The 18,723-nt window shown below is 40.1% G+C and overlaps 2 protein-coding genes across 16 annotated transcripts; both read right to left on the bottom strand.

The window, feature by feature from the left end:
- Positions 1-3,399: 3,399 nt before the first annotated feature.
- LOC103625723 (translocation protein-related) lies at positions 3,400-7,972 on the bottom strand. The gene is made up of 5 exons (NM_001157710.1): positions 7,790-7,972; positions 7,028-7,345; positions 6,043-6,244; positions 4,528-4,756; positions 3,400-3,886 (listed from the first exon to the last, which is right to left on the bottom strand). Exons 1-5 carry the CDS (start codon positions 7,892-7,894, stop codon positions 3,625-3,627), a joined length of 1,116 nt encoding a protein of 371 aa, NP_001151182.1. The 5' UTR covers positions 7,895-7,972; the 3' UTR covers positions 3,400-3,624.
- A 1,237-nt stretch (positions 7,973-9,209) lies between these two features.
- Positions 9,210-17,256, bottom strand: LOC100191822 (uncharacterized). 15 transcript variants are annotated; one of them, XR_004858108.1, is made up of 16 exons: positions 16,616-17,256; positions 16,335-16,387; positions 16,066-16,234; positions 15,899-15,962; positions 14,284-14,363; positions 14,007-14,157; positions 13,522-13,583; positions 13,279-13,341; positions 11,215-11,273; positions 11,050-11,131; positions 10,786-10,850; positions 10,600-10,682; positions 10,404-10,517; positions 10,170-10,216; positions 9,860-10,087; positions 9,210-9,607 (listed from the first exon to the last, which is right to left on the bottom strand). XR_004858108.1 is itself a non-coding variant. In NM_001367158.1 (13 exons), the coding sequence occupies exons 1-13, from the start codon at positions 16,760-16,762 to the stop codon at positions 9,589-9,591; spliced, it is 1,224 nt and encodes a 407-aa protein (NP_001354087.1). In that variant the 5' UTR covers positions 16,763-16,886; the 3' UTR covers positions 9,215-9,588. The 15 variants fall into 15 exon arrangements, 1 of the variants encoding a protein (NP_001354087.1); XR_004858107.1 differs by having other exon boundaries at positions 10,404-10,682; positions 10,757-10,850; XR_004858109.1 differs by lacking the exon at positions 10,404-10,517 and having other exon boundaries at positions 10,574-10,682; positions 10,757-10,850.
- Positions 17,257-18,723: the final 1,467 nt, after the last annotated feature.

The raw sequence follows: 18,723 nt of genomic DNA, 5'->3' as shown, positions 1-18,723 counted from the left end.
GATATATGTGTGTCTCAAACTGAGGAAGACATGGTAAAACACATAACAGAAACGCTACTTCTCTGCCTCGTCTCCTTCCTCGCTGCCTTCCTTACCTCTTCTCCACGAAATCTGCCATTGCTGCTCGTTTCTCTTCTGCAGCCTCGCTAGGCATCGCTAACACCATGCCTCCCTCTCTCTCCCTTTTTCCCTCGACTGCATGTGAAACCTTAGCCTCCTCCTCAAACTACTGCGTGGAGCTTCCTCTCCAACTTCGCGAACGATGTGTTCGCTGTGACCTCTGGCAACCACTAATATACAAACAGTCATTAGGTGTCGCAACCCTTTAGGTGCCGCAACCCTTTCGTATGGAGGAGGTGGCGGCCCGCGCGGGCCCGGCGTGTCCCCGACAACACCCCTCAAGGACGCCACGCGCGCGCCATGATAGCACAACGCTGGCGCCCACCCAGTCCTCGCGTCCGCTTGTCTACTTTCGTATCCTTGTATAACCACGACACCGGCCCGCCAGCAACCGGCAAGCAAAATCAAAGTGAGCCAGCCCAGCCATGGAGAAGGCGATCGATCGACAGTGGCCCATCCGCCACCTCAGCTTGTGGTGAGCGTCCCGATCTACTGTTCTATTCATCCATTCATTCTCAAGGATTGGATCAGCTCGGATTGGATTGGGTTGGGTTGGCTGATCGATTCCGTGTTGGGTCTGCGTGACAGTGCAGGCATTAGTGTGCGCGCCGCCCCTATGCTATGAGCCACATCCCAATTTTTTGTTAGCATCTGCAATGATAAAATTGTGTTGCACACTTTGCTTCTAGCAATTTTTATGCACTACACAAAAGCGATTTATTCTAGATTAAACAGAATGAATGTACGATTTCGATATATGATTCCACAATATAGTTGGACTTGTATTTTAGTATACTATGTACTAAATAAGTTCCTTGTATGATCATCGTTCTTTATGCATTTTCAAACAAAATTTATGATATTTATTGCATTTTACGCTACTACTAGAAAGCTCAGGCTAATCCCTGGCACATGTGGCTAAATTTATAACATTTTTATGTGTTTAACGGCAACCTCGTGTGAAGCGAGATACACGACAACTACCTCAATTTGAACGTGTCTTTTACGCTTTTTGTGTTGTTTTTTAATGCAACCTTGTATAAAACGAGATACACGACAACTACCCCAAATCGCCCGCGTGATTTATGATGTTTCGTGACTGTCATAAAAAATCATCTTGTTCACCATTGTAACAACGATGACAATATATCGCCATAATTTACGCTAGAAAATGAGGATTTTACGCTCAAAACTGAGTTGCACCCACACAGTGCACAATAAATTCAGATTTGACATAATTTTCAGGTCTAAAACTGCAACAACCATAAAAATCGAAAACTGCATGCGCATCTAGTGGGGGACACACTCGACAGTATTTTTTATGTTATTTCTATAAACAATTTACTATTTACGCGAAAAACACTAGCTCAATTTATGGTGTGCGTCCTATGCAGAGAGTTGATTGTTGGACTAGGGTTGAACTTACACATGTGGGGTGGGTTGACCGGTACACTGGTGGACCAGGTCTTTCTATAACTATTGGAACATCATATATATATATATATATATATATATATATATATATATATATATATATATATATATATATATATATATATTACACCTGGGTGCATTCAATATAGAGAATGCACCCAGGCCGAACCTACGCGCCAGGTCCGAGCCAACTGTCCCACTCAGGCCGTCTTCGTCCCTCCCGCACGTCTTCGTCGCCCCCGCACGCTCCCGACAGAACCTTTTTACTTTCCCGCCCACGCCCCTCTTTCTCCACGAACGGCTCAACCTCTTCACATAAATTGCAATCACACCAGACCAGCAGTTGCAATCACACCAGACCAGCAGTTGCAATCATTGTTTTGTTTAACAGATTTTTGGACATAGTTATATAGAAGTTGCAATCACACCAGACCAGCAGTTGTAATTACACCAGAAAGCAGTTGCAATCACACCAGACAGCAGTTGCAATCATTGTTTGTTTAACAGTTTTTTGGACATAGTTATATAGAAGTTGCAATCACACCAGACCAGCAGTTGCAATTACACCAGACAACAGTTGCAATCATTGTTTGTTTAACAGATTTTTGGACATAGTTATAAAGAAGTTGCAATCACACCAGACCAGCAGTTACAATTACACCAGACAGCAGTTGCAATCATTGTTTGTTTAACAGATTTTTGGACATAGTTATATAGAAGTTGCAATCACACCAGACCAGCAGTTGCAATTACACCAGACCAGCAGTTGCAATCATATTTTTTTAACAAAATTTCTCAGAGTTATTCAGTACTTGCAATCACATCAGAGCAACTCAGCAGTTGCATCCACACCACACCAGCAGTTGCAATTACAACACACCAACAGTTGCAATCATTTTGTTTACATTTTTTAACAGATATTTGGGTGGAATTATACAGCAGTTGCAATCACACCTAATGCGGGGGACATGGAGGCGCGCTGATAGATAGGCGCGCGGCGACGCGGGGACAGGGAGGCACGCGGCGGCGATGGGGGAGAGGGTGGCGCTCGGCGACGGTGGGGGAGAGGATGGTGCGGGGACAGGGAGGCGCGCGGCGGCGGGGGGCAGAGAGGCGCGCATACAGGAGGGCCAAGGCGTGCTCGAGGGTGTTATTGCAGGTGGGTGCATTCAATATAGAGAATGCACCCAGGTGCATTTTAATGCCGCCGTATATATATATACACACACACGATATTGTTACTTAACAACAATCATGTACAGAACTTGTCAACACACTTAAAATCAAATTAAAAAGATTCATGCTCGTGTAGAGAAAAGGTGAAGATTTGCCGCGCTCTATGAGAATGTTGTTTGGGAACCTTAGAATACAACCATTGCAGGCAATATATGGTTGTAACATCAAAACATGACATATATATATATATATATATATATATATATATATATATATATATATATATATATATATATATATATATATATATATATATATATATATATATATATAGACACACACACACGATATTGTTACTTAACAACAATCATGTACAGAACTTGTCAACACACTTAAAATCAAATTAAAAAGATTCATGCTCGTGTAGAGAAAAGGTGAAGATTTGCCGCGCTCTATGAGAATGTTGTTTGGGAACCTTAGAATACAACCATTGCAGGCAATATATGGTTGTAACATCAAAACATGACATATATATATATATATATATATATATATATATATATATATATATATATATATATATATATATATATATATATATAGACACACACACACACGATATTGTTACTTAACAACAATCATGTACAGAACTTGTCAACACACTTAAAATCAAATTAAAAAGATTCATGCTCGTGTAGAGAAAAGGTGAAGATTTGTCGCGCTCTATGAGAATGTTGTTTGGGAACCTTAGAATACAACCATTGCAGGCAATATATGGTTGTAACATCAAAACATGACACCCTAAATTTTTGTTGTCAGCAGTAAGCTATCTACATGATCCTGCAGATTAACAATAACAAAGATTGCTCAAAAAACTACAAGATAAAGCTGATTTTAAGCTTCGTTTGATCTTGTATCATCAGCATATTCACTATCTTGGGCTTCATCTAAGTTAGCCTCAATATCTGTATCTGAACCGGCTTCTGAAGCTTTGGCTTTGGTGGAAGGAGGCACATGACTACTCGCAGCCCTGCTAGTGTAATTGCTTTCTTCTGTAATGTTAGCCCCAGTGTGTTTTTCAATCATTCCAGAAATAGCTAACTTTGGGGACCATTCAAGAACATCATCAATTATGTTAGAAACCTTCTTTTGGTACCTAACAAGAGAGAAAAAACAATAAAAAAGTTAATAAAGTGATTCAAAACATCGAATCAAACTTCATTGCTGGTAACAATTTACGGAGGTCAAACATCATTAACCATGTTAAGAATACTCACACGGCATGAGTTACCATCTAAAATCATGTGACAGGTCCATAAATTAGATTGTAGTAAGAGAAACACCATCTTATCGATAGCTATATGATTTGCTGAAAATTGGACAAGACCTATAGCAATTTTTGAAGTAAAGGCGTAGTAGTTTTAATTTTTGGTAGTTATTAAACTAGTGAATGTTCACATATTGTTTTGTTGAATTTGTGAAAATAAAGAAACCAGTTAATGTTCCAAAATGAAAACTCCACGCCTCAAGGTGTTTCCCAAAACATGTAATGTGGGTCTAGACAAGCAGCAGCAGTAGCGTGTTTCTTGAAACATGTAACGAGGGCCTAGAGCTTTGACTGTATCCTGTGTGAGCTTTCCTTGTTTGTCCCATTAACCTTCTGGGGACATCACGTAGTCCCTTGAAGCAAAATTGTGTTCTTTTTTTCCCTACTTTAATGCAAGGCAAAGTTTCTGCCACTGTTCTTCCAAGAAATAAAAGCAAGGGTGAAGGTACTGATTGCAGAAAACAAATTACCTGGCTCTAGCTGCTTCGTCAGGAGCATGGTGCCTAAGCAGTAATATCACCAATAGAGCAACAAGAGCATAGAAAAGTCTTGATGTCCACTTTGGCCGCTCTCCTTCATCTTTTTCAGGCCAAAAACGAACCAGTTCTCTAAATGTTGTCTCCTCTGCATTTATATTGGGGAAGAACCACACGCGTTTCCCAAGGAGAACCCATAAGATGCCAAAGATGGCAGCTCTTACTGCAATTACATTGGAAATATTAGACAAACAGGGATTACTATAAAGATTTAAAAAATAAATGCTAAGCCCAGTACGAAGAGAGATGAATCCTGAATACATAAAACAGCAAAACTAAAAAAACTAAATCATGGAATATATCATTATTATCAAGTTAAAAGATGGAGAGCACCATGAACAACTACAACATAAACAAACAGAAAGAAAGAACAACAAAGATTCAGATGGTAAAACTATGGCATCATAACAAATGAAAAATAACATCACTGGTAATATATTGCAATGCTCTCTAAAAGGATATATAAAATCAACACGCAGCACCAACATACACCAAATATGCAGAATTTCAAACTTGTTTACGATATACATACAAAACTAGGAAATTCTAAAAAAGAATGCTGGATCAGTGTTTACCAAAAAAAATGGATACCTGGTTTCAACTTTCAAATCAGCTTAAATTCAAGAAAATCTGGTAAATCCTAACACCCTATGTTTCGTAGCAAATGGAAATAAACCCAGAGAAAAATTGGTAAATCCTCAACACCCATGTCTTGGTAACTAGTTTATTGCAAGAAGCGAAGAACAGTATTATTACTATAATGGGCAATATTTCCTATCAACAATGGCATACCACAGTAAGCTCACAAACTTATTATTTCTTCCCCTGGCTTCAGAATAGTGATCCAAACCAAATATAAAATACCAATTGCACATGTGCTAAGCAATTCTTCTGTGATACACCACAGCTACCAATTGTGTAGTGAAAACAAATTAACAAACAAAAGCAGGGAATCTACATTGCCAGCTAGTTACCACTGGCAGCATTGGTTTATTGAATGGATCCCGTAAAAAATCATACGGACAAAAAAGAAAAGTTAAGATGTGCCTGAATTGAAAAGGTTAAAAAAACAGATAGTTTGTTGTAATGAAACAAGTGAACGCTACTCTAGTGTTGAACTCATGGTTCCCACACACAAAGTCTTAAGATGTTAGGTTTAAATCCGTGACTAACATGTAACTGCAAGGTTATCAATATATACTACAAAACTTCCAGTAAGTCAAAACCAACTTCTGATAGCTGCTGTTTTATGAACAGCAGGTAAAGAGTATTTGTTAATCAAGATGCATATGACTGACGTTAGCAGTGTGCGCAACACTACACAGGCAAAAAAATGTAGCTCATTACTCAAGTATGTCTAGTGATTAAAATGTGATATTGAAAATGTCTACTGAAGCGTAATGTTTATCGTGAATGAAAATACAGTTGGGAGAGAGGGAGAAATTTTACGCAAAAGAATGGAGACAATGAAAAGTAGAGCTCCAGCACATGAGTACAGTACAACAATCTTGCATTGGTATGGGTAAACTGGAAATAAGCAGACTGCCAGTGCAAAAAGAGGCCAAACAAATGAAAGAACTGTCTGCCACAAGGTCCGCCTTTTCAGAAACATCCAAGCATAAAACCCATCATTTTCAGTAAACACTTGTTCCTGCAAGAACAAACCAAATCCACTTGCATAAAGAATAAAGTTCAGGAAGAATAACATTTGTCACACATTCTATAGTGAGTTGTTATGCATAATATCACTTCATCAAAGAGAATATCACAAGATACAGAAGAAGTGAATCTTTATACACACCAGGGCTCATATACAGTTTGAAAACATCCATAGTTTCAACTAAAAAGTGTAAAATAATGCATACTTGGGGCAGAGACAGTGTCGGAGGCTCCCACATAAGTGGGGTTTGGAAAAGGGATAAGCCGAGGCAAGCTTTCCCTCCGCAAATGCAGAAAGGCTGCTTCGAACCTGTGACCTGGTGACTTAGTGAGGCAGTTCTCACCACTGCAACAGGTCTGCCATTTAAAATAATGCATACTTGAACTATATAAAATCTGGGTGTTATTATGGTAACGAATTTTGATTATCATGATCATAGTTATAGGGTAAGATAGTGCAATGTCAATGCAGCATTAAAAGTCTTTAAGAGCAATGAATAATTAGAAACACAGTGGCAGTGCTTTCCTAAACGTTAAACAGTCATTCACATACCATTTAGCCATTATTCAGGCTATATGGTCCATTAAACGAGTTAAACATCCAATTAAATGGGATACACAAACAATTAAATGAAAACGACATTACTCCCCTGTAGCATTTACAGTGTTTAAATTCAGGAGAACATCGCACAGTAATAACAAGTAATCTTAACCAACAAGATCGGAAAATACAACATGTATATTATGTTTTCCGTAGGAAGCATATAATACTTACATTATGTATCTCCAAGTGAGCAGGCCATGATGATAACTTTTTCTTGCCAGGCCTCACAGTTTTCATAACTCGGTCACACCTTATCACAAGGTTCTTGGTCAACAAAGTGTTAACAATGTCTTCCACTTCTAAATCCTTATCTGGCCCCAAAATTTCCCTGACTTCTGGATAATTCTTGATGAAGGCATTGAAATCTTTTCCACGAAAATACTCCACACGGGTTTCTTGCATGATTGCCCATCTTGATTCCAGCTGTTTGTTATCCCTAACCTTCTCAGCGAACAATTGATAAACATCTTTCTTCGGAGTTGAATTCTCCTAAATAATAGAACAGCATCAGAGAATTAGCGACAATGGCGGAAAGCAGCCAGCACCATCCCATGGCAACAATCAAGAATAACCCCTGTACCCCATGACTGATTAGAGAGCCTTCCCAGGCCAAGGAAATGGAAACTTCTAACGACCATTCCGTATCCACACGACCCACCGTACCATGGGTTTTTCCATATCTACGAAAAATCTTGAATGAATGAGAACAAGAAAAAAAATAGCCTACACCTAACTAACCGTGCGAAAACCCTAGTAAAAATCCCGCAAAACCGCATCGCATGGACCCCGGAGGAATTGAAGAGGCGAAATCTAACGACCGCGGCCCCGAATGCATAGCGAAATGTTCGTGGCACCAGCATCTACACCAAATCTAAAACACCCACGGATGAGCCGGCAACGTGTGGAGCCGAGCGGAGGAGGGAGCAAGCTCGCCTGAGGTGCGGCGCGGGAGGAGCGCGAGACGGGGCCGCCGGCCTTCTTCCCCTTGTCCTTGTCCGCCGACTTGGCGGCCGTGGCCTTGGCTCCCTTCCCCGCCATCTCGTCGGGGAGGATCTCACGACAGATTCGACAAAAAAATGTTTGGGGGAAATGTTTGGGGGATTGGGGGACCTCGGTTCGCACACTGGAACTGGAACTGCGCAGTGGGAGCAGCCAGAGGTGGGCCGTGGGCAGGCCCAGCACGCAAGAGGAACTGGAAACGGTGGGCCCTGGCCCACCGACGGTCTTACTGTGCGCGCGTGCGCTTGGAGGAGTGTTTGGTTTGACAGCACGGATTGATGGGTAGTAGGGTGAACTCTAAATTTTACGCTATTAAAATTTAACGATAGAAACGGATTAGAAACATGTTCTATGTTTATTTATTTTTACTAGAATCTGATAAAAACCTTGACTTGTTATGAAGAAATATTTAGCACCCATTACCGATCGGATAAATGGGACAAGATATTTTTACGTTTAATTAGATGGGCTAAAATGGGTAGGACGAGAATCCTTGACAAATCGTGTGCCCTTCGGTGTGGCAGTTATAAATGTTGATCGGAGTGTAATCAGATTAACCGACTCATATAGAAACTGGAATACCCATACACGCTATATTATTAGGGGTGGATATCGAGTCACAGCTCGTTACGGCTCATTATACTAACGAGCTAAACATCTGGCTCGGCTCGTTAGGAAGCTCGATCCAGTTTGTTAAGCTCGCGAGCCACACAACTAAATACAAAGATCTATGTACATAAATATATATAATCAAAAAATATATTTTAAATATTTAACACTACAAACCCAAAACCTTTATAATATTATTATCGCATCATCATACTAGCTTCTAACTTTTGATATTAAATTAAATAACCAAATATGTATTAACTTACAAATTTACAAACCATTATTATAATAAGATAACAACAAGCATCATTATAAAGCAATCCATCATTCATTCCACAAAAATGTAACATTTCATTGCACAACACTAACATCATATGCTGCAAAAAACAAAGTTCACAAAACCATAACCAATAATCAAATATTAAATATGCAATGTAGATATGTAGTCATGCAATACTACAAATATTTAATCACATGGCACATCCACACATGTCTATATCACAAATCATAACTATGAGAAAACAAAACTATAAAAGATGAGACAACACCAACGACTAGATAAACTTGTATTACGGCTTGACTTGTTTGGCTCGCGAGCTAACCCGAGCTGGCTTCATTAGAGAACCGAGCTAGAATGATAGTTTAACTCGCTACAAAATTAAAACGAACCGAGTCCAGCTATCGAGCATTTTATCCAGCCCTACATGTCATCTGCCATCCGATTGGACTTTCTACTCACTAAAAATTTCCTAGTACTCAGATTTGGGATTTTTATAATGAATTGTGCAAAAGAACACTTACAGCTCCACCTCCACCAAACAGCGTCATGTTTCAGGTACAGGATGTTCGAAGCTATTTGTGGGAGCGAGTGGTACGTCGAGTACACAGAGACAGCTAAGGTTCAAGCACAGCTTATTACAATATTAGAAATGGCGCGAATTTTAAGTGAAGCCGTTCGCAAGTACAACTTCATTTGATTCCAGATGCGTTTAATAAATGCTTAACACTCCATGCGAATTTAGCGTCAAGTAGACCGGTCTTCAGAAGATACGAAGCACAAGCTCAAACCATATCTTGAACAGACGCCGCCAGTACTCCTAAATCTGTCAGGCATGGTGTAACATTTAGTATCTCTCGTGGCGCCTGAAATTGGCAACAAATATCTGGGTTAGTCAATAACGTAAGAAAGCAGCTGTATTATGCAAGGCATGTGCTCACTTCGTTCCAAATTATAAAGTGTTTTGTTTTTTCTAGATGATGTTGTTTTTGCTATGCACTTAAATGTACACTATGTATGTATACATAATAAAAAAATACATCTAGAAAAGCTAAGACGCCTTATAATTTGGGAGATGTCTTATAATTTGTGACACGAGGAGTATTATTCAGCAATACCTGCTGCGCTCCCTGGAGCGTGAACGCTCTCTCCTCCTTGAATCATGTCCACGGGAGCGGTCATAATCCCTATCCCGATCACGGTCATGGCGCCTGTCCCTATCATGACGTCTATCACGATCCCTTTCATAATCTCTTCTACCATCTCGAGACTCAACCCTGTCTCTCCTTTCTGGTTCTCTATCCCTGGACGACCGGCCGTTGCGATCCTTGCTGTGCTCTCTTGATCTAAAAACACCAAATATACATGCTTTCAGATAACCACGATGCTGACCAAAATAGTAAGGATGTGGAATACGGAACACCATACCGTCTATCATCTTCAGCTTTGCCCGGTCTCCTTTTATTTCTCTGCTCCTGCAAGGTGGCATAGTGTATTTTATTTATTGACAGTAGAAATGATGATATTTTGCCATACATGAAGTCAGCGACAACGTTCCAAGAGAAAGGGGAGTCATACTTTACAGGCAAGGCTGCTTCAGCAAAGTTTAACTTGCAAACTTATGGAGGTAGCAGATAAAAAATAGAACAAGTTGTCACTTACAGCAAATGTTGGCAAAGCTTTCAGGATAACTTAACCAGTATTATTTATCACCTGGTCTACATAATATGGCTCAGGCAGTAGAAAAGAAACCTCCGGCTTCTGCCCAACATAATACTAAGCAGACACATGAGCAGTTCGTCACAATTAAGTAAACATGTTTTTTTTCATACCATGGTCTGCACCCTCCTATGCTTACATTTGCCAACAGACAGTGACTGTTGTATCCATGGGTATGAAGATGATCGCATGAGATTCCAATCACGCAACATGGACTAATTCCTGTAATGACTATCGTAATAACCATAGTGCCCGGCAATGTGAGAAATCAAATAATATACAGGGAAGGTGAGAACCTTGAGGCTCTTGAGATAAGAAAACTCACATATGCCAAAAGGGCCAAAACAGAGTAACTCTTTAAAGCAGAAAATGGTACATTACATTCAGCACCTGATAAATTGCACCTTGATAGATTTAGATTGGGGATAAGGGAACAAATCAAGATTATCATATTCTGATGATGGGCAAACAGAATGTAAATTTTGTTTCATTTATGTATTTACAGTTTGGAAACCCTGGAACTATTAATCTGTTTCATAAATCTCCAGTACCTTACTTGTATTTCGGGCTTGAGCATGCAGGAATTTACCTGAAGTTCTTTCTGTTTCTCACGAATCAGCATGTAGCCTAGGTGTAATTTCCCACCAAAATGGTCAGCAAGACGTCGATCACTGTTGGTGTATTTAAGCTTAGGATAAAATATTCAATTTGACAGCTTGAGATAAATGAGAGAACAAAGAGCTAGAAGCATTACTTGTCATATACACTCAGAAATGCTCCACATATGTCACAGAGGCGTAATTTTTGATCAGTCTATAAAATAAACAAAGAATCATTAGCAATTATGTAGGCACTTGCTTGTGAATTGCAGTAATAATGTCATATACAATATAACCAGTGACAGTGAGATATGTCCCATAATATGCTTGTTGCTTGATACACTAACAACATAATGCATTTACTAAGTAGTTGATAATTCAGATATACCGTTCAGTTGGGTGCTTGATAATTCAGATCAATACATCATGTTATACTGATACCAATAACTAAAAAACTTTTTTGATGCCACAGATAACAAATGTATGATGTGTGTATGCTTTTTTATGTATCTAGCTTGTGCTCTTAGTTATGGTTTATGCAAGGAATGATTTTAATTATGCGTGAAACTAGAGTGCATCTTCTTGGCTGCATGAACATTTGGATAAAGAACCATTCGCCTACAGATTTAGCAAAAATGTTCAGTTATATACGAATCCAGTCTGATGAACTGAACATTCTGAATAAGTTTTTAGGAGTGTGTGTGTTGGCAACCGAACTTCCTGCACAGGTGAGCAGCTCACACAAACACAACTAAGTTTTGGGGTGGAGATAAAAGAGGGAGTGAGCACAGACAGAACACGAGCACACATCTGCTTCTGCAGCAACTGAAGTTACTGGACTACTTTTCTATTGCCAAGTAAGCTGATATATTATGCAGCTCTAGTCAACTATAAGTACAGCTAGTACACCTGCTACTACTATAGCCTCTACTTGGCAATATTGTCATACTGCTGCCATGCTGTTACGGTAGATAGAAAAGACAGCAAGGCTGGCCTATTGCCAACTTACTGCTGCAAAACAAGAAGAATGAAGCAGATTATCTTACAGCACAGAGAACTGGAGATCACAGCATGGCATTCCTATCGTGGAGGTTGCTATCACCGTCCATCATAGAACTGATCATGCAATGGTTGATGGATGATGATTAGAAGCATCAGCCGAAAACAACAAATATTGAAGATCACCATCCTATTTGCAATGCAGCATTGGGCTGCCAAGAACGCTCCTGAATGAAGCTTTTGTTGCATCAAACTATATTAGAACTCAATGTAAACTTGAGTTGTCTGGTACAGTTTGGCAACAAATGTAGAAGGCGCTGGATGGTTGATTGGAAAGAAAGACTGTAGAAGCAGTGGCACCTGATGGAGGGATAGGAGGTGCAGGTGGTTGTGCAGCACTGTGAATAGTGTGTGTCCAGTGTTGTGATGGCGCTGATAGACTAGAGTTGAATTGTCATCGAGAGCAGGTGTCTTGGTAGTGGTAGGTTCAGAAGGTTGCTATGTGATGTTAGAAATGACTCTAGGAGGTGACATTCATCATTTAGTTACTGACCAATGATGAGAACATCAAAAAAATTAAGCCTCTTGCAAAGGGCACAAAAATTGTACTGCGACATGAGGAACATTGTATTCAGGAAACCAAACGATACACATTGATTGAGGATGCAAATCAGGAAAGACCTAGTGTGGTCAGGACCCAAAACAACACCCCAAGTGGCACACGGCACACAAAGACACTAACACATGTTGAGGGCCAGATATTATTTTGTTCCTGTTGCAGCGCACGGGCATGATCATAGTGACAGGAATAAATTTCCAGTGCAAACAGATCAAACTGTGCACATAAGAGCTTAATAAACTGAAAAGATTCTAGAACAATATCTGATCAAAACATTCAGGAAATGTGAACTATGCAAGTTAATTTACTTTCAGCACAAAATTGGACTTATGTTTAAAACCAGGTTTCCCCCTTAGATGATTAGGCCACAGGAACACAAATACACATTGAATCTGTTTCCAAAAAAATAATCCAAGAATTATGTCGGCATCACACAAGCCAGAGATTTGAACAGACATCCGTACCAGGATTACCTCATAATCCATAAAAGCTATCATCGAATGATGCTATGAGAAAATATAGGCAAAAATACTATGCAAACTAATGCTGTCAAACAATGACAACTTGATTCAAAATAATTATTGGTTGTGTGGAAACTCACAATTCGAACATCAGCAGCAGTATATTTCGAAGGGTCTGAAGGTGGCTCTGAACGTGGCGCCAGCTAATAATAGTCAAAACCAAATTATCCATCAGTCAAGGTTCATTAAACAAGATAAAAAGAATACTGCCAATGTCATAAACCCTTGTCTGAGACAGCTCACAGCAAGGTAAAAAGAAGTAAAAAAACTACCTAAACTGGTAAAATGAACATCAAAATACGAAATTATGGCTAATTGACTACCTTTTTCAGAGCTTCTGCCTCTTCCAAAGCTTTTTGAGCTTCATCAACCATGCCTTGTTCACCTACCAAAACGACAACCATTAAAATGCAGTAACATTATATACTTACAAGTCTGACTAGGTGGCCAATTTTCAAAAAAGCACGCCTGTACGATTACACAAAACTTCTATGTTATGGAGGTCTAGAAATCAAATGTGAGACGTATACCAACTATAGCCTCATGTCATTTTAAAATTATCATGAAGGTTATCTTCTCAGCTTCTCACTTCTGCCAAAAACCTCACCGGTGCATATCATTAGGCTATTTGATTTTATATTACCTAACTGAGTGGTTGACTCCATGAGACAGATATGCTAAAGAGAAAAGGTCGCCCAAAGCCCCAAACTTAACACCAGTTAAAAAAATAACATACACCTATAAGAAACAAACCACTAATCCATGGTACTTCGCAAAATAAAGCAGTTCAACACATTGCTTTCCATACCAAGCTCTTCAGCTTTCTTAAGCTTTTCGTTGATAATTTCTTGAGTACGAGCATCAGGTGGAGCTGGTGGTGGAACTGCTGCCACTTGAGGTGGAGCAGGCTGAGTTAATGAAGCTCTGTCCTTGTTAAAAGCATCAAGCAAGAGGGTAGCCTGCAGGAAAATAGAAAAAACAATTACCACATCAAAACCAAAGCACTACAATTATAATAATTTGTGCTGGAACAATACAAATCAATATAAGAATAAAAATACTCTTTCAAAAAATTGAATTAATACCTGCATATCAGCTCTTTTAGCTCTTAGCTCTTCCACTACTTCCTGGGCCTTTATTTTGTCATCAGTTCTCCCTTCAAAATCTGACAGTACATTTCAATGAGAATTTGACGATATTTAGTTCACCAATTTGTCACCCATGGAAGCCATTTTTCTTAATATACAAGTGACGGTGCAGTATAGGGAGGGGAAGGACCTATGTGGTTTTCAGTGACTTGAAGAAGGCTTATGTCAAAATACCAAGGGATGTTATGTGGTGGGCTTTGGACAAACAACGAAGTATGTTAGACTCATTAAGGAGATGTAAACAATGTTGTGACTAGTGTTCAAACAAGTGATGGAGACACAGATGACTTCCCGATTCAAATAGCACTACATCAAGGGTCAATTTTAAGCCCTTACCTTTTTGCCTTGGTGGTGAATGGAGGTCACAAGGGACATACAAGAAGATATCCCTTCATGTATGCTTTTTTGCAGACAATGTAGTGCTATTCAATGAAACCAAACAGGAGTAAATAAAAAATTTGTGGTGGGAGACTCAATGTCCAAAGGTTTTAGACTTGGTAGAACTAATATCAAATATACGAGATATGACTTCGGCACTACTACACATGAGAAAGGATATGTTAGTTTGGAAGGTCAAGTAGTGCCCAGGAAGGATACCTTTCAGTATTTAGCATCAATGCTGCCAAGAGACGAAGATATTGATGAAAATGTTAGCCATAGAATCAAAGCAGGGTAGACAAACTGACATCAAGCATCTGGCATTCTATGTGACAAGAGGATATAGAAGCTAAAAGGCAAGTTTTGTAGGATGGCGGTTAGACTGCTATTTTTGTATGGTGTAGGCCAACAAAAGGACAAGATGTTCAACATGTTGCAAAAATGTGTATGTTGCGTTGGATTTGTGGCCATACAAGAATGGATCGAGTCAGAAACGATGATATACGTGATAGGCTATAGGTAGCACCAATTGAAGAAAAGATTGTCCAAAACCGGTTGAGATGGTTTGGACATGTCCAAAGGTGACCTCCAGAAGCACCATTGCATAGTGGCCAGTGGGATCCTAAGCGCAATAGCAATGGGAAGATAGGCAAGGGAAGACTGAAGTTGGCATGGGAAGGGACAGTAAAAAAAGACTTGAAAGGATGGAATGTACCCAAAGAGTTAGCCTTGAATAGGATAGCATGGAAAACAGCTATCCATTTGTATGAATCTTGACTTGGTTTTTGTTGGGTTTCAACTCTAGCCTATCCCAACTTGCTTGGGACTAAAAGGTTTTGTTGTTGCTACTGTTAGTTCACCAATTTGCAGCTCAAACTTGAGGCCAAGCAACAATATCTATATCTCACTAATCAAACATAAATTGGTGTTGCTCCAATGGGCTAATATCCCATCATGTAACAATCATAGTGTTAGTGTTACTATTACCCCCATGGGCTAACTCCATATTGTGTAACAGCTAACAACACGATTGTACCAAATCCCTATAAGATATGTGTCCTCCCAGCATAATTAAACTTATTGTTGAATCTGTCATTCTGCCTCAAACTGTTATTTTGTAAATGCAGTAAAAGTAGAGTGGACAAAAAATGCAAAATATAAATAGAGGAATTACCAAAGGCATCAACTTCTGCCATTTTCTCCTTTATCTGTTTTGACAGCTGCAGTATGTCATCCGTCTGTGAACATTGACAATACAATCAATTTAATACACCTCAAATCAAGAGTTTCCGTTACAAATAAACTTTTGCAATTGATATATAAGTGAGTCCTAGCAGATACCAGAGTAACCTCAGAGACCGATATCGCAATAGCAGCATTGGCATCATCATCTGCAAGCCGTTTTAGGGCCCTCTGAATTTTCCTGTCACACTCCACAATGAGCCTTTCTATCATATCCTCGAGTTCTCTATCAAAATTTTCTGTTCCCTTTGCTTTCGCTTCTTCATAACTACCAACAGCTCAGGAAACATGTGGAACTTTGCACAAAAAATTTTCCTCCAAAAAATGAAGAGAGAAAAAACAAAGACGACGAGGAAAATGAAGGATACTCTTTCCGCAGTTGAAGAGAGTGAATCTTAGAACAAGGACCGAGATCCATTTTCTGCAATCACCAGATAAGTAGGTTAGACTACATCTGGTTTTATTTCCCTCGTAAAAAGCTGGCAACAGGCTCTAGCACATGCGAACGTTACCAGCCCAATATTCCATTAATCCATGAGTTTATCCAAAATAGATAAATATTCAAAAAACTAAATAGATAATTTCATATTTCGAAATGGTAAAACCTAACCAAAATTCCAACGAAACGTCAGGGGAGAAACGAGGATACCGTGAGCTGAAAGAGGTCGTGTGGGCAGAGACCGGCGAGGAAGAGGCGGCAGACGTCGCGGTCGTAGTAGTTGCGGCTCACCTCCTCGACGTCGCCGTTGCGGTTGGCGCCCATGAGCACGTCCAGCTGTTTCCGGAACGCGTCCATGGCGGGCGTCTACCCCCGAAACCCCTACCCCGGCGAGGGGAGGGCGGTTCCGCTAGCGAAGGGGAGGGCGGTGTCTTTTTTTAGGGTTTCTACTGCCGAACTCGCTAGCGAGAGAAGCGCTTTTGCTCTCCGGGATGGGGAGGGGAACCTGATATGAGGTCGGGGATCGTGTCCTCGTGGACTGTGGGCTGGACCGGCTGGTTGGACGGGGCGGCGGGGCATGCTTTTGAGGGATTTTTATGGTGCTAAGCCAAAAAAAAAGGACAATTGGATCTATACCATTAAAAGATCTAAACTTTAGATATATATCATGGACCCACATATCATTGACTCATGTGGACCCACATATAAGTGAGATAGTAATGGTATGGATCCAAAGTAGTGATCTTTTAATGGTATGAATCCAAATTTCCCAAAAAAAAACACCGAGAGATCGTTATTTGTGAAGAGCTTATCTCTATATGATTCTTTATATATATTTTTTTGACTATTTATGATTTAGATACTTAAAGTTATATTATACATTATTAGTTATATTGTATTTAGAAAACCAAACCGTAGTCTCTAGATTGTACATGCTCTAATGAGTTTCCTTTAACAAGCGAGAACATGTGACGAGCGGCTCGTGGGCTATCCTTTAGGGCGTGGAGCAAACTGTAATAAAAGAATCTCATTGCTAAATATTGTGTTATATAAAAGATATGTCTTATGTGTGTATATACTAATAGTTTGAAAATAAAAAATATAATTGGGTCGTATTGATACTACATGTCGAGAAGACGGTCCAAGCATGGTATAGTTTTTTGACCGGGTCACAACACTATTTAATTAGTCGTGTTTCAGGCCAACTCGTCATGGTCTATTTAGCCAATATCTCCTTTCTCACTGTTTTTGATCTTGTGAGGGCGAAAGAAAAAAAAAGCAAAAAAAACTCATCTCGTTGCACCTCGCACCACATACAATGTCTCTCGTCGTCTCTGTCTCTTTCCTCGCCATATCATTGTCTGCATCTCTAGGGTGAAATCCTAGGTGCACTGTGGGACGTGGTCAGATTCGCGCAATTTGACCCCTGGGGCGTGTTGTCGCGCGTTCAGATCCACGTATGGTGCACCCCGGATCCGCGCGCGCCAACATGGACAGCATCGCCGCACACGCTACATCATCATTGGTTTAGCTCAATTTAGAAGTGTGCCGACTATCGATGCGTGTGCTAACCATGTCCTGTTTTCTGGTTGTATCCCTTTGGTGCGATCTAGAAACTATATGTCGGTTTTTCGAACCTCGCTCCGACAAATAAATTTGGTGTGCACATTCCGGGCTCCGGACAGTGTGCGAGGTGGGCGCAAGATTTATACTGGTTCGGATAGGATGTCCCTACTTCTGATCATCGACAGGTTGTGTGATAGTCGCCTAGAGGGGGGTGAATAGGGCGAGACTGAAATTTACAAAAATTAATCACAACTACAAGCCGGGTTAGCGTTAGAAATATAATCGAGTCCGCGAGAGAGGGGGCAAAACAAATCGCAAGCAAATAAGAAGTGTGACAAGCGGATTTGTTTTACCGAGGTTCGGTTCTCGCAAACCTACTCCCCGTTGAGGAGGCCACAAAGGCCGGGTCTCTTTCAACCCTTCCCTCTCTCAAACGGTCCCTCGGACCGAGTGAGCTTTCTCTTCTCAATCAAACGGGAACAAACTTCCCCACAAGGACCACCACACAATTGGTGTCTCTTGCCTTGGTTACAATTGAGTTGAACGTAAGAAAGATTGAAAGAAAGCACGATTGCAAAAGCCAAGCGACAAGAGCGACAAATAACACACGAATCACTTTCTTTCTCAAGTCACTAATCACTAATGATCTATTTTCTCAATTGTGAAACTTGGAGAGATGGAGGCTTTGAATGTGTCTTGGAATGGATTGCTAGCTCTTGTATTGAATGTTGAAGGTTGGAATGCTTGGGTGA

The sequence above is a fragment of the Zea mays genome, chromosome 5 (genome assembly GCF_902167145.1).
Source record: "Zea mays cultivar B73 chromosome 5, Zm-B73-REFERENCE-NAM-5.0, whole genome shotgun sequence".
NCBI classification, from domain to species: domain Eukaryota; kingdom Viridiplantae; phylum Streptophyta; class Magnoliopsida; order Poales; family Poaceae; genus Zea; species Zea mays.
This window is presented reverse-complemented; position numbering and strand designations above follow the sequence as displayed.